Source organism: Microtus ochrogaster, unplaced genomic scaffold (genome assembly GCF_000317375.1).
Source record: "Microtus ochrogaster isolate Prairie Vole_2 unplaced genomic scaffold, MicOch1.0 UNK4, whole genome shotgun sequence".
NCBI lineage: Eukaryota > Metazoa > Chordata > Mammalia > Rodentia > Cricetidae > Microtus > Microtus ochrogaster.
Window position 1 is genome coordinate 6,440,787 of NW_004949102.1, and position 25,327 is coordinate 6,466,113.

The 25,327-nt window shown below is 42.4% G+C and overlaps 1 protein-coding gene across 4 annotated transcripts in view; it reads left to right on the top strand.

Moving 5' to 3' along the window:
- Ahcyl2 (adenosylhomocysteinase like 2) overlaps positions 1-25,327 on the top strand; it is a 160,296-nt gene that overhangs the window by 71,577 nt on the left and 63,392 nt on the right. For 2 of the 4 annotated variants that reach the window (XM_026788561.1, XM_005365763.2), the window contains exon 1: positions 21,115-21,189. The exons of the other annotated variants lie outside the window; for them this stretch is intronic. In XM_026788561.1, coding sequence (XP_026644362.1) covers positions 21,130-21,189 — 60 coding nt within the window. In that variant the 5' untranslated portion in view covers positions 21,115-21,129. Of the gene's footprint in view, positions 1-21,114; positions 21,190-25,327 lie in introns of those variants that run through there. 4 annotated transcript variants of the gene reach the window in all.

The following is a 25,327-nucleotide window of genomic DNA, read 5'->3' on the forward strand; positions in this document are numbered from 1 at the left end:
GAGAGAGAGAGAGAGAGAGAGAGAGAGAGAGAGAGAGAGAGAGAGAGAGAGAAACTCCTTTGCTCTGCTCTGTTTTGTGGAAAGGAGAGGGAAGTAGATGTAACCTGTGAGTTACAGTCTACACAGATGAGATTTGCCTTATTATCTGTTCCTGTGTATCCTAAATTAGAATTATGACCTACTTTACTTCAGCTCACGTACTCTGACGCAGTTGTGTATTTATTCACACTGTTCCTCAACCCAGTTTCTCAGAATCATTTATCCCAAATCTCTAGCTTAGCCATTTTTACCAATTGCTTCAAAATGCTGTTGATGATGGGATTCTTGGTGCCAAGGGAGCTAAAGGTTAGAACATTTAACATACATTCAGCAAATGTCTGAGGACATTGCAGATAAAGAGTGCAAAGGTACCTAGATTTGGGTCTTAGGACTGCCTCAAATTAGCTGTGATCTTGGGTTAATCACTTGACATGCCTACGCTTGTTTCCTCAATTGTAAGGTGGTGATAATAAAAATGCTTACCACATAGGGTTGTTACAAGGATCAAGTTAGGTAGTACATGGCCAGTTACATTGTGTTTTGAATGTAGAATGCACTCTATAAATAGATTCCCCTTTAACATACTACCTTTATTAAAGGTACAGAGACGTAAAGTCCTATGCTATTTCTGAAGCTGTAAGGAGTTAGATATACCTCATTTCTTCAAAACCTCTGTCCATTGTTTTTTTATCCAGTGTGCCCCCAGACTCCACAGTGTTCCTCGGCTCTTGCCTTGGTAGTTTAATCTCTACTGTTTCAGAACTATTAGACTTTCCATGGTGGAAGCTGTATATTTTTTCAGCAAATATATATTTTCTGAATATAGGAGGTACCATGCTAAGTAAATAATGTAGGTCAGGTGTTTGTTCTCATGAAGCTTAAATTCTAGAAGGGAAAGGCAAAAAGTAAGTGGTTTCAAGTAATGATAACTAGTTGAAGAAAGTAAAGGAAATGGGTACAGAGTGATGGGCCTCAGCTCCAATCAGGGAAGACTTAACTCATGTTTGATCCAAAACCTACAGAATAAGCTCTTTGGGTTGGTATTAACTTTTTTTTTTTTTTTTTGACAGAGTCTCACGTACTCCAAGTTAATCTTGAGCTCTTGATTTCCTGCCTCTGTCCCGCAAGTGCTGGGATAACAGGTGTGAACTGCCATACCTGGCTCGCTTGGTTTATGTGTTTGGTCTTTTGTTCACATGCATGTTTGTGCACCATATACCTGTTGCCCTTGGAGGCCAGTCGGAGGCCAGAAGAGGGGGTCAGATCTGGAGCTGGAGTTACAGATGGTTTTGAGCCACCATGGTAATTGAACCTAGGTTCTCTGGAATCAGCCAGTGCTCTTAATCTCTGAACCACTTCTCCAGTCCCTGAGTGTAACACTTTCTTCTCAGTTCCACCTACTTGAAATATTGTTTGTGCTTGCTTTCCAGCTTAGCATAGAATGTTACTCACTGAGTTTTAGTTTGAACATAGTCTGCATTTATTTGTTCTCAGATATAGCTCTGCTTTCCCTCTCCGTCCAAGTCAAATAAGCTCTTCAGTGAATTTTTTTTTTTTTTGGTTTTTTCGAGACAGGGTTTCTCTGTGGCTTTGGAGCCTGTCCTGGAACTAGCTCTTGGGACCAGGCTGGTCTCGAACTCACAGAGATCCGCCTGCCTCTGCCTCCCAAGTGCTGGGATTAAAGGCGTGCGCCACCACCGCCCGGCGTGAATTTTTTTTGAATTTGTACTTATTTACTAATTTTTCAGTTTTATTCTTTATATCCATGTTTTATTCTGACACTCGGGATTTTATGAGCAGAGGACTTTAATCTGTTAGCTTTCCTTTTTAGTGTGTGTCATTCATTTAATTACACTGCTTCAGTATATAAAAACTCTGGATTAGACTTCATTGTAAGCACAAGAGGTGTGTTAGTCACCATAATAGATGATCTGAGAAGTTTAGGCATAGTGAGAATATTGGAGATTACTTAGTTATGGTTAACAGAGGTAACTTTACTGTAAAATGAGGCTGAGCCTGGGTAAACTTCATTGTGTTACTTTTCTTCTTGCCGCATATCTGACAAGAAGGAACTTAAGGGGGAGGTTTAATTTGGCTCACAGTTTGAGGGATACCATTCAGTGTGGGGAGAGACACACGCCATGGGGCAGTGCTGTGGGACCACTCCTCTCACACTTCGATAGATCGGGAAGTAAAGCACTGGCAAGAAATTGGGTCTTACCATAAAACCCAAGGCTCATGCCCAGTCACTAACTTCTAGCATGGCTCTACCTTCTGAAGGTCCACAGCCTTACAAAATAGTACAACAGCTGGAGACCAAGTGTTGAGACACTTCAGCCCATGAGGACACAGCACATACAAACCACAGCACACACATACTCTCCCTTCTGTTATGTTCTTGGTGGCAGATTGATGACCAGAGAAGTTTTCAGAGTTCATCCTCCTCATTGCTCTTAAAGCAGAATGTCTTTGATGATTTTGTCCTAAGGGGTTGGACTGCTGTTGCACATTGTCAATAATCTGGGGTTCATGGTTCTTGAAGGACCTCACTGGCAGTAGAAGGGTTAAAATGCACTTTTCTGTAGAGACCTGGGTTTCTTTATATGGTGTGGTGCGGAACATGCAGATAATGGGTAAATGGAATTGTTGATGACCAGAATTAAGCCAGGGGATAGAAAGGTGTCTCATTAATTAAGAGCAGAATATGTACTACTGTTTTTGTAGAGGATCTGAGTTTGGTTTCCAGATCCCATATCAGGTGGCTTACAACTATCAATAATTCCACTTCTAGGGGACCTCTGTCATCTGTGGACTCCTGAACACACAACTAACTCTCTCTCTCTCTTACACACATTTTTCAAAAAGAGAATAAAAATAATTAAAATATGATTAAGAACTAGTTTTCTTTAAAGATTACATTGCTGTACAAATCCCATAACAGTTATTTATTTTTAATTGCTTAAGTCACAGTTGGTTTTTATAATAAAGAGAAAGGGCTGGGGCGATGCTTCCATGGGCAAGGGCACTTATTCTCTATGCATGTGGACCTGAATGTGAATTTCTAGCAGCTCTGGGAAAAGTCAGGCACGGCTGGCCCTCCTATAACCCCAGCTCTGGGCAGCAGAGACAGGCAGATCACGAGGACTCTTTGCCTGGCCAGCCACCCTATCTCAAGGTAGTCATGTAGAGAGTGGTGGAGGAAAACAGTCACCTCTGCTGTGGCCTTCACAGCTGCAAGTCAGTGAGAGTCACTCTCTCAAGGGAATAAGACAGAAAGGATAGAGAAGATAACCCTCATTCTGCTATGGCGTGCTCATTCCCATGCATGGGTGCATACACCTGCATGCACCAAGGGGGGGGTGCTACACATGGGGAGAGATGGAGGGAGGGAAGATCAAAATGACAGAAAAGAACAGAACCAGGGATGGTAAAGCACACCTGCACTTAGAGAGTCGAGGCCGTGGAATTACACACTCATAGAGAAACTGTAGATTTCAGTAGATTTTCATCACAAATTTGTCTCTTTGGAGTAGATTATTCTTTTCCATCTGTCAGAGAATTCACCTTATTTGTTATTCTGCTCTTTTTTAGTATCTTTATTTCTGGAAATACCTTTAAAATCCCCCCTTTTTTCTATGAATTGTAAAAATTGAGTCTTTTAATCTTTAAAAAATACTGTTTCTATTATTAAATCAACTATATGTACTAATCTGTGTTACCCCTTAGGTGCTAAGAACTCTGTTGAATCAGAAAGCAATATTATTAGCTTGTAGTGGGCGTGGCTGAAGATAGAAGCATTGTAGACGTGATTAAATGAAATATTTAAACAGAATCAAAGTCCTTAGGAAACTTTGGCAAACTACAAAATATACCATCATGCATTCTATTAGTATAGTAATGACATTATAATATCAAATAACATCTAGGAAGAATGATAGTGAAAAAAGACAAATGACAAGTTAGCATTTTTGTTAAATGTCTTTTGGCTTTGAAAAGCCCCTGAAATAGAAGGGGAAGGTGGAGTGGAAATCCCCTTGGCAGCGGTAGATTATGAGATTACAAGGCCATACACTCGTAAGAATGAGCTAACCTTTCTGACAAATCTGTTTGCAGGGGACAGTCGTGCCCACTTCCTTCATGGAGCCTTTGTTAGTTTCCAGACCTCACAGTGATACATCAGCACTACTTACTGACTCTCCCAGGGTGGTCTGTGATCTCCCAGTGTGTGTGGGGTCCCAGTACCTTTTCATAGGGTCCATGAAGTCAGTAATGTTGGTTGCTTTTCCAATCATGTTGACCTTTGTAGTGATGACACATGAGCAACGATAAATGCATGAGTGCAAAACAGTGGAAGCAGACTTGTTAGTGTGGTCTTTGTTGTCGTTTATTTGCAATTGACAACTTGGTTTTTTTAGTCTTAAAGAGATAGATTCACAGTTAAGAGCACATACTGCTCTTTCAGAGGACCTGAGTTCAGTTTCCTAACACCCATGATGGCTTTGGCTTTGAAGGCACTTGTATGCCCATGTACAAATCACATACAACACATTCACAATTAAAATTAATAAATCTAAAAAAAAAATTAAAGACAGTGTTTTCCAATCTCGGTTAGACTGCCTCTGATAAATTAAAAGTATTAATTTTATTAAATATCAACTCCAGCTCACAAGTCTTTGCTTTTTTTTAAACATTTATTTATTATGTATATAATATTCTGTATGTGTATGCCTGCAGGACAGAAGAGGGCACCAAACCCCATTACAGATGGTTGTGAGCCACCATGTGGTTGCTGGGAATTGAACTCAGGACCTTTGGCAGAGCAGACAATGCTCTTAACTTCTGAGCCATCTCTCCAGCCCCCTGTTTGTTTGTTTGTTGTTGTTGTTGTTGTTGTTGTTTTATATTTTTGGTTGTGAGCCTAGCCTTTAACAACCGAGCCCTCTCTCTAGCCCTGTTGTTTTTAATAATTTACTTATTTTTACTTTATGTACCTTGGTGTTTTGTCTACATGTATATCTGTGTGAGGGTGTTGGGTCCCCTAGAATTGGAGTTACAGTTGTGAGCCACCACGTGGGTGCTGGGAATTGAACCCTGGTCCTCTGGAAGAGCAGTCAGTGCTCCCAACCGCTGAGCCTGTTTGTTGAAGGAGGAGCTACGGGCTGTGTTCCGCCTGGCTCCCAGCCACCTGGCTAGCTTAACCCAAAACAATTACATGGAAACTGCATTCTTTTAAACACTACCTGGCCCATTAGTTCCAGCCTCTTATTGGCTAATTCTCACATCTTGCTTTAACCCATATTTAATAATCTGTGTAGCACCACGAGGTGTGGTTTACCAGGAAAGCTTTTAACCTGCATCTGTGTCGGGTGGGAAAGTCATGGCGACTGCCTGACTCGGCTTCTTTCTCCCAGCATTCAGTTCTGTCTACTCTGCCTATCTAAGCTGCTGTCTTGTCAATGGCCAATAATTCTAGCACTAAGGAGCTGAGAAAGGAAGGTTGCTAGGAGTTTGAGAAACCAGCCTAGTTTACAGGGGGATTTCCAGACCAGCCTAGGCTATGATGTGAGACCTTGCCTCAGAGCACCAGAAATTTAAAAAGGCAAATGTTGTAGACTTTACATGTCCACAGTGGAACTTTTGACTTCTGATGAATTTTTCTTTACTGTGCCGAAGTTTTACTCAGTAAGCCATCACCAGCCTAATCGTGCAGTGTAAAATCAAGTCCTTCTTAATTTGTCACCTCTCAAATCCAGTCTGTTAGCAAGTCTAATGAATTCTGCCCTCAGAATTACCTCACATCTGCCTGCTTCCCTCCGTCTTCATTGCTGTCAACACTCCAGATAGCATGTCTTTTTTTTTTTGGTTTTTTCGAGACAGGGTTTCTCTGTGGCTTTGGAGCCTGTCCTGGCACTCTGTAGACCAGGCTGGTCTTGAACTCACAGAGATCCGCCTGCCTCTGCCTCCCGAGTGCTGGGATTAAAGGCGTGCGCCACCATCGCCCGGCCAGATAGCATGTCTTTGATCTGACCTATTGTATCAGCTTTCTGTTGGAGCGTCCCTTCTTGCCAGTCTCTAATCCATCGCCATACAGCATAGATGTAAATATACATTGTTCTGTCATTCCCTTGCTCAGAATTCCATACTAGCCCCTGTTAAACGTAGTAGAAATCCAAGTTCCTGTAGTACAGGTTGGCAGGGAATTCCCTGTATAGCTGAGATGAGATTGAACTTCGGGCCCTCCCACTTCCTCCCATGATGGTGCCCCGTACCATCATTTCTGGTTGTGTGGTACTATGACTCAAACCCAGAGCCCCCTGCATTCTAGGTGCGCACTCTTCGAACTGAGGTGTATCCTAGTGCCCTTGGAGGCTATAAGAAGATGTCTGTTCCCTTGGAACTAGGCTCACAAGTAGTTGTTCACTGCCCTGGTGTGAGTAACCTCATTCTCTCTCTTGTCACTAAATTCCAGCCATACGAGCTGTTTTCATCCTGTAAACGTGTTCTTTCTTACTTCAGGTCTTTGCAGTTAGTATTGCCTTTGGTTCATCGAGTAAGTGGCCTCTGATCCTTCTGCTGCTGCTGTCTTTAAAGGCTCTCTGTGGCGATTCTCTTTCCTTCATACTTCTGCATGTTCATCATTTCCTTCATAGGACCCACCACGACTTGGATTTTTCATCCATTTTTATCACATTTATATATGTATGTTTGTGGGGAGCCAGGTGTGAGCAGGTGCACCCAGGCATACTGTGGTGCATGTGTAGAGGTCAGAAGACAGCTGTAAGAATCAGTTTTCTCTTCCTGCCGTGTGGGATAGAACTCGGTTTGTCAGGCTTGAACAATAAGTACCTTTAGTCACTGAGGCATTTTTCCCCCAGGCTTGTTTATTTATTTTTAATTATTTATTTCATTTGCTAGAAAAAGTAAGCAAACAACTAGCTGTGTTACAGTGAGAATATCTATTGGGGACATCATCGACTAAAGCCATCTAGTAGGCCATCATCTGAGACTAAAGCGCAAAAGTTTTAGATACAGTTTTGGAAATTACTTGCATATTTAAAACAAATGAAAGGCTGACCATGACACATGCCTTTAACCCCAGCACTCAGGAGACAGTAGCAGCCCACAACTGAAGAGGCAGAGGGGCTTACATAGGTCTTCTTAGGATGGAGTTTTCCCAGGGAGAAGATTATCTGTTCATACCAGGGGCTCTGGGATTGGCCTTCAGCACCAACTTGAATCAGGGTAGTAGCACACAGGCCTGTAATACCAGCACTCCAGAGGCAGAAGCAAGAAGATCAGGAGTTCAAGTTCAGTCTTGGCCTAGCAAGGTTTTAGATAACTACTTGAGACCCTGTCTCAGCACAATTCTAATATCCACCCTTTACTAATCTCATTACTTCTAGTCTCTCTGTGTGTAGGCTGAAAGGATCAGCCAAAGAAACCCATCCTGGCCCTGAAACCAGAGCTAGCAAAAGAAACACTTTAGCTCTGAACCCAGAACCAAAGAAACACACCCTGACCCTGAAACCAGAGCCACAAATAATACACTTTGGCTCTGAAACCAGAGCCAGTGAAAGAAATACAGTTTGGCCCTGAAACCAGAGCTAGATCTGCTCCTGACCAACTAAACATGAAACCAACCAATCCCTGAGCAGGAAAACCAACCAGTCCCTGAGCACGAAATCTAGCACCCTGATCCTAAACCCAGAGCCAGTGAAAGAAACATACTCTGGCCCTGGAACCAGAACCCTGGAACCAGAACAAGCGAAAGAAACATTTTAGTCCTGAACCCAGAACCTAAGAAGCACATCCTGACCCTGAAAACAGAGCCAAAGAAACACACTTTGGCCCTGGAACCAGAGCCAGTGAGAGAAATACACCTTGGCCCTGAAAGTAGAGCCAGAAGGCTAAAAAGGGCCAGTGAAAGAAACAGTTTGGCCCTGAAACCAGAGCCAACTTTGTCCCTGACCAACTAAACCAACCAATCCCTGAGCAGGAAAACTAACCACATCCATAGCCCATGGCAGAAGAGTTTGACTAGAATACCTTTGTTATAGAGAACTGTACTTAGAACCAAAATTAAAATGATTTAATAGAAGGAATGTGTAGCCCTTTCAGGCAAGAATCAGTTTCTAGCCTTTAAGTCAGAGTAAATTTGTCTTGAAATCATCCACAGCATGGGACATAACAGCTTCCTCTGTTCTCAATCTTTGTTTGCAAACTTATCTACTATCCTAGTTTGCCTTCTGTATTACTGGGTTTTCTGTTGCTGTGAGGAGACATCATGATCAAGATAACTTACAGAAGAAAGAGTTTGTTGTGGCTCACAGCTCAAGAGGGTTAGAGTCCATAGCCATCATGACAGGGAGAATGGCAGCAGGCAGGCATAATGCTGGAGCACCAGCCAACAACTTACAATATGATCCACAAACATGAGAAGTACAGAGACAGCACTAACTGGGAATAGAGAGGACTTTTGAAACCTCAAAGTGACACAGCTCCTCCAACAAGGCCACACGACCTCATCATTCCCAAACAGTTCTGCCAGCTAGGAACCAAATATTCAAAGATATGAGTCTGGGGTGGGGGGGCATTCTCATTCAAGCCTCCATAGTTTCTGTTGGTGTGATAAAACACTGGCCAGAACCAATCTGAGGAGGAAAGTTTCTTTGACTTACAAGTTATAGTTGATCGCCATCAAGGAAAGTCAAGACTAGAAAGTCAAGACTAGAGAAAAACTGAAGCAGAGACAGTAGAGGAGTGCTGTTTGTTATCCTGTTCCCTTTGTCTTATTCAGCGATTTTTCTTAGACATCTCAAGTTCACCTGCCCAGAGGTGGCAGTGGGCCCTCCTACATCAACTAACAATAAACAAATGCCCCACAGACATGTCCATAGGCCAAGCTGATGGACACCATATCTCAGTTGAGTTGCTTTCCTCCCAGAACTCTAGTTTGTCTCATGTTGACAGAAACCAACCAGCACAATTGACCTCTTATCAACTTGACATACAAACACGTCACTATCCAACCATAACCTTTTCTTTGTTGTTTGTCCCCAAGAACTAATGTTAATATCATAATGTAAAACACAGCCCAACTTGAAAAGTTCAGTAGTCTTTAAATTTTCAACACTCTAAATATCCAAGATCTCCTTTTTAAAAATCCAGTATCTCAATTGTGGGCTCCTATAAAATCTAAAATAAGTTATATACTTCCTTATCCCATGAGAGAATAGCAGAAACAGTGCACAAATTAGAATGAAGTCAAAGAAAAACCAGCATCCAGCAAACAAAATTTTACTGTTAAGCATCTGCAACTTGCTCGGTATCTTCTGGGCTTCAAGAACTTGGACAGGCTCTGTCATCCAGCCCACATACAGCTTGTCTGGTAGGCTCAGGCTGGCACCACTGCCACTGTTGTTGGTAGTGTCTAATATGCAGGGTATCCATAGCAACTGAGATTGCACCTTTACCAGTGGCCTCCTGGTTTCTCTTTACCACATGGTTCCAGGCCCCAGTGTCTCTCCACAACTCCTTCACTCCTGAGGTCTTCACTGCAACTGAGGCTGCACCTTTACCAGGAGCCTTTCCTAACCCTTCACAGCACCAAGTCTCAACTTTCCATGACCTTCTTAATCTTGCAGCTCTCCTGCCACAAAAACTAGTACCACATGGGAGACACTTAGACATGACCAAGTTTGTCATCTTGAGATCTAGCCTTGGCCCCCTCTGAACCACAACTTCTGTGTGCCGACCCTGCGGAAATACTTCCCAGAAGATTCACCTAAATGATTCTAGTCTCTTATTCATAGCAGAGGCAGGAGCATCTCTGAGTTTGAGGCCAGCCTGGTCTACATAGTAATTTTCAGGACAGCCAGAACTAGATAATAGAGAGACCCCATCTCAAAAAAGTGGCAATCAACAATTTTTGCTTCTTATATTTTTGTTTCTTAAATAAATAATACCTCATCCTAGGATACAAAAATATCCACTTTCTAATAATGGTTATGCTTAATTAATTTGCTTTGGAACTCATTGGAATGTTGTATATTTGGTTATCATGAGGAAAGCTGAAAAACCAATGGATAAAGTAATCAGACTCATTTTTTTGACAAGAGAGTGGCAGGCAGAGAGATGATAATAGTGCTTATCACAGACATCAGGACCATCAGGTAGAAGCTTTCAAGTGTGTGGAATCTGAATATTTATTATGTTGAAAGTAGTTCTTCCTTTCCATGATTTCTCAAGTTTGTTGTTAAACGTAATCTGGGGGCCCAGACTGGAGGTTGACCTAAAGTTGCTCTCGTTTCTGGCTGCTGCACTCTTCCTTGACCGTATCAGTTGCACTGTGAGCCATCTTCCCTGAGAGTATTTTTGTCACACCATTCTGCAGAGAGATTGCTGCCCTACTTAGAAACTTGCTTTGCTGCTACTTACCAATCTCCAGTTATTACTTGCCAGTTCTTTTTCTTTTTTAAAGCCAGTTTCTTTACCTCCCCTCCTCTAGTTCTTTGACAGTCTCCTCCTCTCACAATTGATGTCATTCTCTCATGATTCATTGTGTGGAAGAATGAACCTCTTAGATATAAATTCTTTCATCCCATTATCACCAAATCCATAAAGCTTCATATGTGGGAGGGGGGAAAAACAGGATGACTGCCTGTGCTCAGGCAAGAAACAGTGGAGAACTGAGCAGGACACAGGGCTTATATAGACTTTCTTGGGGAGGGTGGAACTTTCCAGGGTGGAGGTTGGTAGATGTCACATCCAGAGATTGGGCTTTTTATTCTATAGGGTTGAGGGCAGGGTCCAGCAGTGAGGGCAGTTAGAGTGTTCTGTGGGTGGAAGCTGGCAGTTGGAGATACTTGGGGGAGGGGGCTGATGACTAGTGTGGCTTGAGGGGATTACAATTACTACTTACATAGCTTTTACATTTTATTATTTATTATGAATTAACTATCTAGAAATATATTATACAGAAGACATGTATTCTACATAATATGAGACCATTTACTTAAGTATCAGATTTTGATATGAGGGGGAGAAGGATCCTGGAAGCAGTCTCCACCACCAACTATTGAGGGAAGAATTATCCAATTAATCCCTGTTGATTCCAAAAGGTTTCTGAACACTTAAGGGACTCCCAAAAGTGAAGGACAAAGCTGGGCATAATGTCATATGCCTTTATCCTGAAACTCAGGGAGCTGAATTGCCACATGCTTGAAGCTAATCTTGGCCATCCAAGACTACATAGTAAGCTCTATCTAAAAGAGGAAAAAAGAAGAAGAAAATCACAGACCAATGTTTCAGCTAGCCGCCACCCTCTAAATGAGTGCTGTAAGAATCTAAGGGAAATTAGTTAATTTCTCTAGATGATGGCTTCTGGGGTTACAGACATGCACCACCACACCTGAGCATAGGGTTTGATGCATCCTATCACAGAGCTCCATTGCCACCCTTAGACAACCCTGGTACTGGAATGCTCTTATCTGTGCATGGAATATAGCTGTATTACCTTCTAAAATTTTATCAAGCTACAGTCTTTTGATTTGTGTCCTTTCAATGTAGATAAATTGTTTCTAGAAAATTTATTTAAAGGGAAAGAATATAGCGAAAACTCTGTATTTGACATGTATTTAATAACAACACATTTCAGTATTTTACATGCCACTTTCAACACCCATTTCTATAATAAAATTGAGAACCCTTAGTGCACATTTTTTTTCTGATTCTAATTTTTTTTTTTTAAGATTTTAAGAAGTTTTGAAGGTACAGCGTGACTTCTCTGTGAGGCAGATTTAGCTTGTGGGGCTAAGTGTGCAGCGAACTGAACCCTGACCTAAGTAGATCTGTGTTTGCTATGTCAGGAGAATTGTGGGATTAAGTCCACACTCCACTCCCAGGTTCTAAAAGACTTAAAGGAAATGAAGACAGTAGTTTGGGGCTCAAGTACACTCCAGTCTCTTAATTGCTTAGCTGAGAAGCCTGGTTAGATTGGTAAGTGCCGAGGAGGTGCCCTTAGCTGAGCTAGTTCCTACTTGGTTATACTTGCTCCTGTTTGTTTTGTCACTTTTTGTTTCCCTTTTCCTCCCTTTTACCTTTGAGGGACCTGTCCTATATTTTTATTTTGTTTTATTTTATTATTTTCTCTGAGTTAACAGCTTATTTTGGCAGCATACATTCACTGCTAGTTTACTAAATGTTAGGCACTTGAAATACAAGAATAAGATCAGTGGTTTTCAACCTGGGGTCGTGACCCTTTGGGGAGGTCAGAGGACAACTTTCTGGAATCAGTTCTCACCTTCCATGTCTGTTTTGAGACTAGATTTCTGTGTCTTGCTGGTGCCTCCAGGTGAACTGGCCTGTGAGCTGGGTGATTTTCCTGCCTCTGCCTCATGGTTTTCTGTAGTGACACTGGGCTTGCATTATATGGGTTCAAGAAGTGCACAAGGTTCAGGTATGCATGATAGGCATCCACTAAGCCATTTCCCTAGCTCTATTTGTTTGATACTTTGAGACAAGTTTTCACGCCCAAGTTGACCTCCCACTCACTGTGTAGCCAAGGCTGCCATAAACTTCTGATCTTTCTGTTTTATCTTCTGAGTGTTGGGATTATAGCATGCCACTGAGGCTAGTTTAGAATTCATTCCCAACCTAGACCAGGAGCTGAAAATGTGTACTGAAGGAATTTACAGCTAAGCATTTGCTCACTGTATGGAAGTAGGAGAATGTGGAGAGCTAGGGTTCTTGCAGAAGCCAAGGCAAAACATGCTAGGATTGGAACTTGATTTTGAGTACAGTGAGAAGGGGAACGCAGTTTGGGAGCATTATAAACAAGAAAGTGATATGATCAGATTTGAAACAAGCAAGCTGTTGATAGTCATGCATAAAACTAAGTTGAATTGAACATGCCAATCTACACAGGAGTGGAATTATCTCAGTTCTTCTCAGAGCTGCATCAGCTGAGACTTACTAAGTCAGATTAGAATTCTAAGATTTCAACAAATGTCTGTGGGTAGCACACTTGTCTTTGGGTAGCATTGACTTTTAGATGGACATGATTATGGTCAGGCCTCAGGCAGCTGCTATTAGGAAGAAAGGAGATACAGCCAGAGATACTGTGGAGTGTGTGTTCTTCCCTCTATTAGCCCCACTCTTCACACACACCAGTAACTCCTATATCTCCCTTTTCTTTCCACTTTAATGGAGCTTCTCTGATGTAACACTCCTAATACATGATCTGTGCTCCTGCCACACCCCATACTGACCTTTTCTTGGATAATGCGTTTTCTTACATTGAATGATTGGCTGTCATGATGGGAGTTGAATCCAGGCCCTGTCTATGCTAGACAAGCATTCCACAGCTCTATTTCCCCTCCTGGTGCTGGAGATTGAACCTGTAGACATCTTGAAGGCAGGGACTGTCTCTAGGCTTCTAGCTCAAGGTAGACATCAGTGATATTCATGGTTTGATTAAATGAATGAATTCACAACACAAGAAGAAAAGAGATTTGGGGCTGAGGATGTAGTTGGTAGAGTACTTACTTGCCTAGAGGCTCAGGGTTTGATTCCCAGCCACTTAAAACTGTACTTCATGCTGGGCAGTGGTGGCACACACCTTTAATCCCAGCACTCCTGGTCTACAAGAGCTAGTTCAAGGACAGGCTCCAAAGCTATAGAGAAACCCCGTTTTGAAAAACAAACAAACAACAAAACTGTACTTGCTATTACATGCCTGTAATCCCAACACTTGGGAGGTAGAGACGGGAGGATCATTAGTTTGAAACCAATCTGGGCTACATGAGACTGTCTCAAATAAAACAACAAAAATTCAAAACTGGATTTGGGTGTGTTGGGAAACAGATTATACATGTTATTAGCAATAATAATAAACTTTACACAGCACTGGCAGCCTTCAGCTATGGTTCTGTTTGGTGTACTTTCTACCATCATTTGTTTTGCTACAGGGCTTCATGTAGTTCCCCTGAGTGTCTTGTTCTCCAGCTTCTGCCTCCTTAGCAAGAGATTATTGATGTGTATCACTATGCCCAGCTGTGCTTTTTGTTTGGTTTTGCTTTCATTTATCTGTTTGTTTGGGGTGTGTATGTGTGAGTGTATCTCTGTGTGTGTGTATCTGTGTGTCTGTGTGTACATAACATGTACAGTGGTATTTGTATGGAAGCTCGAAGACAACTTTCAGGAGCTGGTTCTCTCTTTCCACTGTTTGGACCCCAGAAATTGAACTCAGTTTGCTTGGCTTGCAGTAAGTGCTTTTACCCATTGAGCCCTCATCCCAGCGCCCAATTTCCCTTGAACAGATGAGAAAACAGACACAAGAAGAATAGGTAGTTTATTCAGGGTTACACAATAAGTGGAGAGATTTGACCAGGCAGTCTAGTTTGGGGACAATGTAGCTTCCTGGTACTGGATTTATATAAACATATATGCTATTAAAAATATAAAGACTAGAAAGATGGCCTAATAGTTAAGAGCACTTATTGCTCTTTCAAGGACCTAGGTTTGGTTCTCAGTACCCAGAGAGGAGTTCACAATCACCTGTAATTCCATTTCCATGAGATCTGGTGCCTTCTTCTGGCTTCTGCAGGCACTGAACACATGTAGTGTACATGAATACATGCAGACAAATACTTATACACATAAAATAAAAACTTTAAAAGAAACCAACACTATAAAAATGGCATTATTATCATGTTTTAATGGGTGAGGAAACAAAGACACTAAAAGGTACAGTTTGCCAGGCGGTGGTGGTGCACACCTTTAATCCCTGTACTCAGGAGGCAGAGGCAGGCGGATCTCTGTGAGTTGGAGGCCAGCCTGGTCTAAAGAATGAGTTCCAGGACAGACTCCAAAGCTACACAGAGAAACCCTGTCTCAACCTGCCCCCCAAAAGTATATAGTTTGCCTGCAGACGATAGCCCAGTAAGTGCTGGAGCTAACTTAAAGACCTGTAAGTCTTTACCAGTAATGGCGATGTGTCCGTGTTGAATCTTCAGAACAAAGGAGGGCTGAGTGGTGAGTGGATGGGGATGTAGACACGAGGGAGGCTCACGTCATGCTGTTGCGTTAGCATTGGCATCTCACGCTTGAAGAAGTGTGGAAGCATTCTCTTCTGACAAGATGCTTGAGGTAAACAACTTAGAAAGGAGGAAGGCATTTTGTGTCCTGGTTTCAGATGTTCGTCGGTGGTCATATGGCCACAGTGGTTTGGGCCTGTGGTGAGTGGCCAGACTTCCTGGCAGGAGTGCTTTTTGTTGTCTCATGGCAGTCAGGAAGCAAAGAAAGAGGAAGGGGCCAGGGGCCAATATCCCTTTTAAAGACACAGCCCCAATAGCCCAGTACTTTCTAATTAGTCCCCGGCTCTTAAAGCTTCCACTACTTCCTAATAGCACCAAAAGCAGGTGACCATATCCAGCCAGGGAGATCTGGGGCTTAACCATTCTAACCAGCCTCATAACTTAATAGACTGATCTTTGAATTCAGTGGATGGGAACTTTAGACTTTAATAACCAATAGCCATGTAACTAAAGATTCATGGCTACTTTTTCTTAAGGCCTCTGAGAAACTAAATGAATTAGAAATACTGACTGTTGGACCAACATGTGTTGCTATTTCACAGTCCACTCTTTCCTTCAGTTTATCTTGAGAATCCTCAGGTGATTTCCAAAGTCTAATATAGCCGTGGTGATAATCTTAGGAGACCCTTTCATTCATTGTCCTGTGCCTTATGACTCTACCACACAGTGACTTCTCTGATGCTAGTGCTTCTCTGGCTCTGGCCTCTAGAAACCCTAGCTTTCTGTCTTCTCAGCCCTGAGCACATGCTCACCCTGACTCTGGGTTAGCTGACATGATCTTGGAGGTTATGATCGCATTTTCAGGTCACCACTGGTTGGAACACAGCTGGTATACAGGGCATTTAGCTGTCCTTGGAGTTAAAGTGAGCTTCTCCTGACTGTTTTGATGTAGGTGGCTTCTGGAGCTAGTGTGGTTTGTTGACATTGCTACTGCCTCACCTAAATGTTCTATAATCATGTGTAGTAGTATCACTCTTGCTCTGGTTGTAGATGGTCCTTCTAGAACCCATCGTAGTGATTTATAATTCCATTGGAATCAAGTTTCTAATGGATACCTACCCTATATCTTAGATCTTACATAGTTCACGTCATTTAATACACCCTAAGTTCTTAGATTAATAGCCATTGTGTTTTCATTTTAAAGACAGTACAGAAAGGGAGAGGGTAAGTTGTAGCTTTGAAATGAAGTATATTTTAGTTAAAATATACAAAAAAGTTATAATGTTTGCACTGTTGAAGTGGTATACTTTCTTGGGTTTATTGCTAACCATAGTGTCCTTCAAAGTCTTTTGCCCCCATGGTTTACCACTACCATAAAGGTAGTGGTAAATGATTGTTCACTCAGTCATTATGCAGGGAATATAAAAAAGAGTATCTGGTAACTTGCTGGTTGTTGAAATGTGTAAATCTGAGGGTTAGGCTCCCCTTCAGCAATAACACAGACTTTGACCTTGTTTTGTTCTTGAAGACTCCATTATGATGTAGATCAGAATAGTTTATAAGTGATTCAGATCAAGCTGTGGAGAGTAGATCATGTGTTCCTGCAGAGGTGATACAATAAGGATTAAATACCTTTAAAAACCTCACCATGAAATAGGTCAGTAATATTAATCCTTATAAGATAATGTGCCAAATCCTATAAAATGGATGTAAACATTTTGAATATATTGATTTATGCAAGTTGTCCCTAGCATACAGAATTTTAGAACTTATGTGATAGTTTCTTAGGCTCCTCCTACAAGCCAGACACTACAGTCAAGTCAGAGTTGGCTACACCCCTAAAAGTCTGCTTCTAATGAGGAGTGAACACATGGATGCAGAAGGCCAGGAATGGTGGTGTGGTCAAAGAACAATATTAAAGGAAAGAGACAGTCCTCATTTTAGGCGCGGTTCCGTGAGAACACTATTGTTCCAGCTGAATCTGGAGAGTCTGAAGGACTGAGGGTGAAGGAAGTAAAGGTATAAACTAAACACATTTGCTTTAGGAAATGTCGTGAGCAATGGCCTGAGGTGGGAAAGGACATGCATGTGATGACATTATTTAAGAGATGACATTATTAATGGTAATTATGGCCTTAGTATATGTGCTCTTTCTAAAGTCCCCATCAGACTGGGAGATTGCTGTTTAACTTTCATTTTTGGATTGGAAAACTGGTAGGATAGCAAGAATAAAGTGGCAGCATCTGGATTCTCACCCATAGTTATCTGATTACAAAATCAGCTTGCTCATGGCTGCCATCTGTATTTCTCCCTCCACCGCAGGAAACAGCAGGTAATACAGCTCACCTGGTCTAGGCTGCTGGTCAGATATTGGAATTCTGCCTTCTCTGGCATCTTCCAACAGCTCTTCCAAGTACTACAATGCTTTGCTCTGTTCCCATACCCACAGAATTCATTCTTTTAAGCTATGAAGGCCAGAGGTGAACAAGGCTGTAAATAATTATATTATGATTATTAGCTTCTATTAAATTATCCTCTACATCAGAAATTAACACTGGTGCTGGGCCAGCAAGATAGCTCACCAGGTAAAGGTGTTTGATGCACAAGCCTGGTGATCTGACGTCAAAACATGTCCTCTGCCCTTCACACATCTGCTTTGGCAACGCTTCTGTTCACATTCATCACTCAAATACATATTAACAATGAATATTTTTCCTTTACACAGCATCTCACTATGTAGCCCTGGCTGTCTTGGAACTCACTGTGTATGTAGATCAGACTGACCTCAGACTCACCGAGATCCACCTGCCTCCGTCTCCTGAGTGCTAGGATTATAGGCATGTGCCTCTTCGAAGGCCCAGCATTATTATTGCTGTTGTTACTGTTATTGTTATAGAGTCTCTGGTGGTTCCAGGTCCATGTTATTGGGCTTCCTATGGTAGGGACTGAATCTAACTAGGGCCTTGCACATGTTAGATAACTGCTTTACCATCTAGCAATAATCTCGGCCTTTTGTGGTACTCTTCCTGCTGTTGCTTTCTTGAACTGGCCTCATACTCACTATGTAGCTGAGAATAATCTTGAACTCATGATCATCTTGACTTCATCTCCTAACACTGGGATTACAGGAATGCACTGTCAGGCCTGTCATCTCCATGGTATTTTGCTCCTTCTCCAGGGTCTCACTATGTAGACCAAGTTGATCTCAAACTCTTTGTTTGATCCTCTGCTTTTGTTTCCAGAGTGCTGTGATTACATGCTTGACCTCTATGGTACTCTTTTTTTAATTAATTAAATTTATTAATTTATTTTACATCTGGACCAAAGTTTCCCTCCCTCCTCCTTTCCCTTTCCTTCCCCTTCCCCCTCCCCACTTCAATCCACTCCTCTTCTGTTTCTGTTAAGAAGGAGGCAGGTCTCCCATGGGTATCAGCAAAGCATGGCATATCAAGTTGAAGGAGGACTAAGCTTCTGCCCCTTGTATTAAGGCTGGGCAAGGCAACCATGTATGAAGAATAGGTTCCCAGAAGCCAGCCAAAGCATGAGGGATAGCACCTGCTCCCACTACTAGAAGTCTCACAAGTAGACCAAGCTACACAACTAGGTCGCACAGATGTAGTGGACCTAGGTTGGTCCCATGCAGACTCCCTGGCTGTTAGTCCAGACTCTGTGAGCTTCTATGAGCCAGGTTAGTTGTTTCTGTGGTTCATTGTTACCATGTGATGTCCTTGATGTCCCTGGCTTGTACAATCCTTCCTCCTGCTCTTCTACAGGGTTCCCTGAGCTCAGCCCAATGTTTAGCTGTGGGTCTACATCTGTTTCTATCAGTTGCTGGATGAACTCTCAGTAATGACAATTGGGCTAGGCACCAATCTATTAGGCATCATTACACTGACTTCCCCACCCCCGCCCCCAATCCTGTTTGGTTCTATCCTAGGTCTCTGGGTCCTTGCGCTCCAGGCAGTGTCAGGGGTGGGCTCACTCTCATGAGATGGGTCTGAGGCTGGACCAGTCATTGGTTGGTCACTCACACAATTTCTCCATGTCGCCCTTATTCCGCCCCCCCCCCATTTCCCACAGGCATGACAGACTATAGGTCTGTAAGTCAAAGGTTGTGTGGCTGGGTCAGCATCCCAACCCCTCCACAGGAAGCTATGAATCCACCATTGCTAAGAGTCTTAGCTTGGGTCATCCTTTTGGATTCCTGGGAGTTTCCCTTGTACCAGGTTTCTACCTGTCCCCCTTTCCAGTCATCTCTTTCAGTACTCTTCCCCTTCCATCTATCCCTCAGCCTGGTCCCTCATGTTCCCATCTCCACCCAACCCAGTACACCCACAAGATCACTTCTATTTCCCATTTTCCATGAGATCCATGTGCCCCCCCCCCCCGGGCCCTCCTTGTTACTTAGCCTTTGACAAAGTTCAAGAGACTTTCATGATAAAAGTCTTGAAAAGAGCAGGGATACGAGGGACATACCTAAACATAAAGGCAATATACAGCAAGCTGATAGCCAACAAAGATTACATGGGGAGAAACTTAAAGTAATTCCTGTAAAATCAGGGACAGGAGAAGGCTCTCCACTCTCTCCATATCTATTCATTATAGTACTTGATGTTTTAACAAAAGTAATAAGATAACTTAAGGAAATCAAGAGGATACAGATTGGAAAGGAAGATGTCAAATTGTCGCTATTTGCATATGATATGATAATATACATAAGTGACCCCAAACATTCTACCAGAGAACTCCTATAGCTGATAAACACCTTTAGGGATGTGGCTGGAGACAAAATTTACTCAAAAAAAAATCAGTAACCTTCTTATATACAAATGATAAACAGGCTAAGCAAAAAATCAGGGGCACAACACCCTTCACAATAGTCACAAATAATATAAAATACCGGTACTCTTATTGGATAACAACCTCTAGGAATAAACTAAGCAAATATGTGATTTTATAAACACACAGACACGCACGCACACACACACACACACACACACACACACACGCACACACACACACACACACACACACTGTTTTCAGGTTACATTTCTTTCCAGATTTCAGAAGGGAGGACACTTACCTGTATGGGAGAACATAATACAGAGCAACTGAGATCCTTTCTACTTAGATGGTTGCACGGGGTGGGAGACACTGTTGGCATCCTGTCTTCCTGATGCCAAAGCTGTGAGGAAAAATCAGCATTGGACTTGAGACACTTTTCTGAAAACCCTGGGTCTCCTGTATGCCCATGCTAGGGGTGGGGGTGGGTCCTGACTAGCTTCTGTGAAACATTTCAGTCTGCTTTGTGCTGTTTCTGCAACCAAGGCCCCTTAGACCTTCCTGTACATCCCACAGGGAGCCAGCAGAGGGAGCTGTGGTCCCAGAACTTTTTCAGCATTACTTAGAAGTTTTGACTTTGTAAAAACCATCTTCCCTGGCTTCATCTGAACGTCCGATGCAATAAGAATTAAACTTGAGATAGGTGGTGGTGCCAGCCCCCTGGTGGGAGCAGACAGGGATCTTCTGTAGCTGTTCGAACTTGAAAGCCATAAGGAACTCTGATTTCAAGGAAACGCCTGTTTACTGTACTGATCCAAATCAGCAGCTCTCAAGAAAGGGGAGTGCCTCCTTGACCTCATCTTTATTGATCTTGGTATCAGCACTGCCAGTGACGTGTCTGAGGGGCGGGAGAAAATTAACCAGGGCCTTATACTCAGGGAAGAAAGCCAGCCTGCAGCCTGTTGCTGCAGGAAGTCCCCACAGAGGAGTGGGCCGGAGTACCTGCAGGAGCTGCAGTACAGAGCTTTGCAGCGGCTCTGATTTTAAGTGGCAGGCAGAGGCTTTGAGGTTGGCTGGTGAGAGATTTGCCAGGCGGCTGGCTCACAATCTTGATTTGAACAGGAAGCTTCTGTGAAAAGAGATAACAGCTTCTTTTAACCCCCAACCTTCTGAATCACTAGGCCGGGGTATTCTTTGGGCCCTCAGGTAACCCTGGCCTTTCCAAACCGGCTTTCCCTTTTGCTTCAGGACATACCTTACCCAAGCCTGCACTATGGAGGAGAAGTGGGACGGTAATGAGGGCACCTCTGCTTTTCACATGCCCGATTGGATGGTGAGTTCTCCTGTCCTTTGTCCTGTCTGCTGTTTCTTGATAACAAAGGAGAACCTTTTTCTGACAGGTGACAAGGACCATCTGTGGGAAGCCACTGTTGAGATCTCTGCTGGGAAAACAGTGTTACTCCTCTGATTAACTTCTTTGCACTGGGTCCCTCCTGCTTCTTAATTGCCAGGGAAGCTGAAGGCCTGTTCAGGGCGGCCAGGCCAGGGCCAGGCCTGGCTGCTTGGGTGGGCAGGGGCTGACGTATGTGACTGTACTACACAAATGGATTATTCTTCGATTGTTTTGTATTCTCTTTCAAGTTAACACTCAATTGTGCCTTGTGGCTGTGAAATAAGAAAGAATACGGGGGAAAGGACACAGACCTAGAACTTGTAAAAGTGTTGCATTCTCCAGTCTCTGAAGAAATTTAAGCGTTTCTCCCTCACCTGTCTATGTTTTCTCTTTAGTCAGCTCTTCTTTGTGTATTACTACAAGGCAAGAACTTTACTTCTTTTCATATAGTTCTCCCAAATACCATATTTGCCTGATAGTTTTAGTAAAAGAATAATTAAGTTGATACTTGATGATAAGAACTAGCACATAAAACCAAATATCGTGGAGCATAGTGGCACCAATCTATCATCCTATACACTTGGGGCAGCAGCAAGAAGATCGGAAGTTCAAGGCCAGCCTCAGCTACATAATGAGTTTGAGGCTAACCTGGGCTCTAGCTGATCTGTCTCACAAACAAAGAATAGTGACAATAAATTGACTTTCTGGATTCGATTTCAAATGTTGATTTTGAAACCTTTTAAGTTGCATTTTGCTGTTGGTGGGGGTACATGTGCCACAGCATATAAGTAGGGGTCGGAGAACAGTCTACAGGAGTCAGTGCTCCCTCCCTGGAAATCAGGCAGGTTTAGCAGCAGGTGCCTCTATCTGTTCAAGGCCCTTAACTGTAGATTTGAAAACTCCTTAGTGTCCAAACTGGTTTCTTAAAACTTTAGTCTGACTTCTTGGACCCCCTCTCTATTCTTCCCTATTGTAAACTTGTTACACTTTTACAACATAGTGTGAGTTCTCTTTAGTGTTTGTAAAGTTAGGGACTTAAAATAACTATTAAAGCAATGTTTACATATATACATCCTAATAAAGGCTCAGCAGAGAATTCTGAGCATTGTTTTGTTACTATGTCATTTTTATAGAGGCTATTGCTGTTGTTTTTAAAATATTTTAGAGCATTGTGCTCATTTTAAAAATATTTGATGGAAAGAAATTCTATTAATCCATAAGATCCTTTCAAATGTAGTGATTTAGAGTACTGGAAATGACTTACTTAATTATTCTGGCTAGCTTTTTAATTCTTGTTTTAGTTTTGCTTCTTTGTTTTTGAATCTCCAGCTACTTAGTGCTAATAAGAGAGAGTAGGAAATTTGGTTTTTTTACAGGAGGGACTGCAGTGAGGTGTGCTATTTTGTTTCTGTGAAGGAGTCCTGCAGAAGACCCCTACTGAGCGTAACTGTGCCACTGCAGATCAATACGAGGTTTCTCGCAGCTTACACTTTGTAAGGGACAGTCCTTGTGCTCTGATGGTGGGCTTGCCCCTGAGTCTGTATTCTTTTACCTTTTCTCTGTTTACGTGGACAGGAAAACAACCCTAAGGGTCTTAGGACTGCTGCCTAAGGCGCGCGACCTAGGGCTTCCTAGTGTGTGGAGGACATTTTAAATGTTTTAATGTATCTCCCTCACCTAGCCCTTTATTTCAAAAACTAGCAAAGTGCCTTTAATCAATACAAGAGCAGTGGGGAACCGTAGGGAGAGGCTTGTCTTCAGTAAAGCCAGTGGCTCGTTTGCTTTTTTTTCTTTGTCAAAGACTTTTGAAGCTTTCTTTCAGATACTGCACAAGTCATTAACTTCTGACCGGTCTGAAGGTGACCCTGCCAGCTGCTTAGCCAGCAGTTAACCACTGTGTGCCTCTAGTGCTTGCCTATAGATTTCCAGACCTTATCTGCAAACTGCAGAAGTAACATTTAATTCCCAATAGAAAGCTTCCACATGGGCCCAAAATATCGAGAAAGTTTTGGTAAATATCTGCCTTGCATTCATACACTAATAGGTATTGCACACATATTAGTAATGAACTCAGCAGTGCCGTGGCCTCGCTATCAAAGGACACAGAGGCCTCTCACAAGCCTTTTCTGGAAGAACACAGAGCTGAGTTGCATCCTCCCACCCAGCAGCCATTGTTAGTAATCACCACCAAAGTGGGTGTGTGTGCCCTGGAACTGGTAACCAGTTCAGCCATATTCTTGGGTCTTTACATGAATTCTGGAGATTGAACTAAAATCAAATCCAGGCAAGAATACTTGCCTGTGGTTGCAGGAATACAAGCTAGGACATAGTATGAAGAACCCCAAGCTCAATAAATGACAAGTTAGACCATCTAGGTGACATTCCCAACAGTAACTGGAAACTCCTGCCAAAGCCTATTTTCTTTTTTTTTTTTTTTTTTTTTTTTTGGTTTTTCGAGACAGGGTTTCTCTGTGGCTTTGGAGCCTGTCCTGGAACTAGCTCTGTAGACCAGGCTGGTCTCGAACTCACAGAGATCCGCCTGCCTCTGCCTCCCGAGTGCTGGGATTAAAGGCGTGCGCCACCATCGCCCGGCCCAAAGCCTATTTTCATCTGAAGGATTTGCTTAGCTTTATTCAGGCTGTTAAACTGCTGGGGAGTTGGACAACTCATCCTATAAAGATTTATTAATATATTTTATCTTTCCTGATAAATCTTTATGCTCTCCTGTCACTGTTTTCACATTTTAATATTTTCTCCCATCCAACCTCTCTGTAGTGCTTTGTATTTTTCTATGTGAAATCTGGTTGCTTAACCTTCTGGAACATAGAGCCTGCTTGCTGCAGAATTCTTTGGGGCAAAAGTATATAAGTAAATTTTATAAGTAAATTCTGTTTAGACTGTTCATTTGGCTTGGAAAGAGACGTCTTCAGGAATATTTGAACAATTTCTACTTGGCAATGAGACTAAAACTTTATGCTATCTCTTTTAGGAATTATAGACATCTCTGTATTCTAGATTATGAATTTTTGCTTAAAAAGAATAGAAATAGGGCTGGAGAAATGGCTCAGAGGTTAAGAGCACTGGCTACTCTTCCAGAGGTCCTGAGTTCAGTTCCCAAAAACCACATGGTAGCTCATAACCATCTATAATGAGATCTGGTGCCCTCTTCTGGTGTGTGTGCAGGCATGCAGGCTAAATAAATAAATATTTTTAAAAAAGAATAGAAATATCAATACTTTAGGTTGTATATCATTATATAGTCCTCAAAACCCTCTTATATCCTTATTTTGTCAGCATACATTTGTGTGTGTGTGTGTGTGTTATCAATACTTTAGGTTGTATATCATTATATAGTCCTCAAAACCCTCTTATATCCTTATTTTGTCAGCATACATTTGTGTGTGTGTGTGTGTGTGTGTGTGGTGGTGTGTATGTAGATGTTGGAGAACAAACTTGGGTATTGTTTCTCAGTCACTGTCTATCTCTTTTTGAGACAGAGCCTCAATGTCCTGGAACTCACCAAGTAAGCTATGCTGGCTGACCAGCAAGCCCCAAGGGATCTGCTTGTCTTTGCCTCTTAAGTGCTGGGATTAAAAACTTGAGCTACCAAACTGGCTCTCTTTACATGAATTCTGGAGATTGAACTGAGATCAAACTCTGGCAAGAATACTTGCCTACGACACCAAAGGTTGTAAGTTCTCTTCCCAGCATCACTACTTAAATAACACAACAAAACCACTTTGCTGTTTGTCAAATGAAGATAATAATGCTTACGTCTCAGATTCTTATACATGGCCCAGCAAGTAAAGGTGCTTGATGTCGAGCTGATGGATCTGAGTGTAATACCCAGAGCCCACCTAGGAGAGAATTGACTCCCACAAGTGTCCTCTGACCACTACCCCTAACACAAAATAAATGCAATGGAAAATCTCTTCAAAGATTCTTGCATACACTCATGGAAGTAACACGTGAGAACACGGTGCACATTAACATTCCTCTTCTCCCAGAGGAGTCACTGAACTCTCTTCAGTATGATCCTTTCTCTGGAAAGAAAGATTATCCTTGCAAAGCAAGCTAT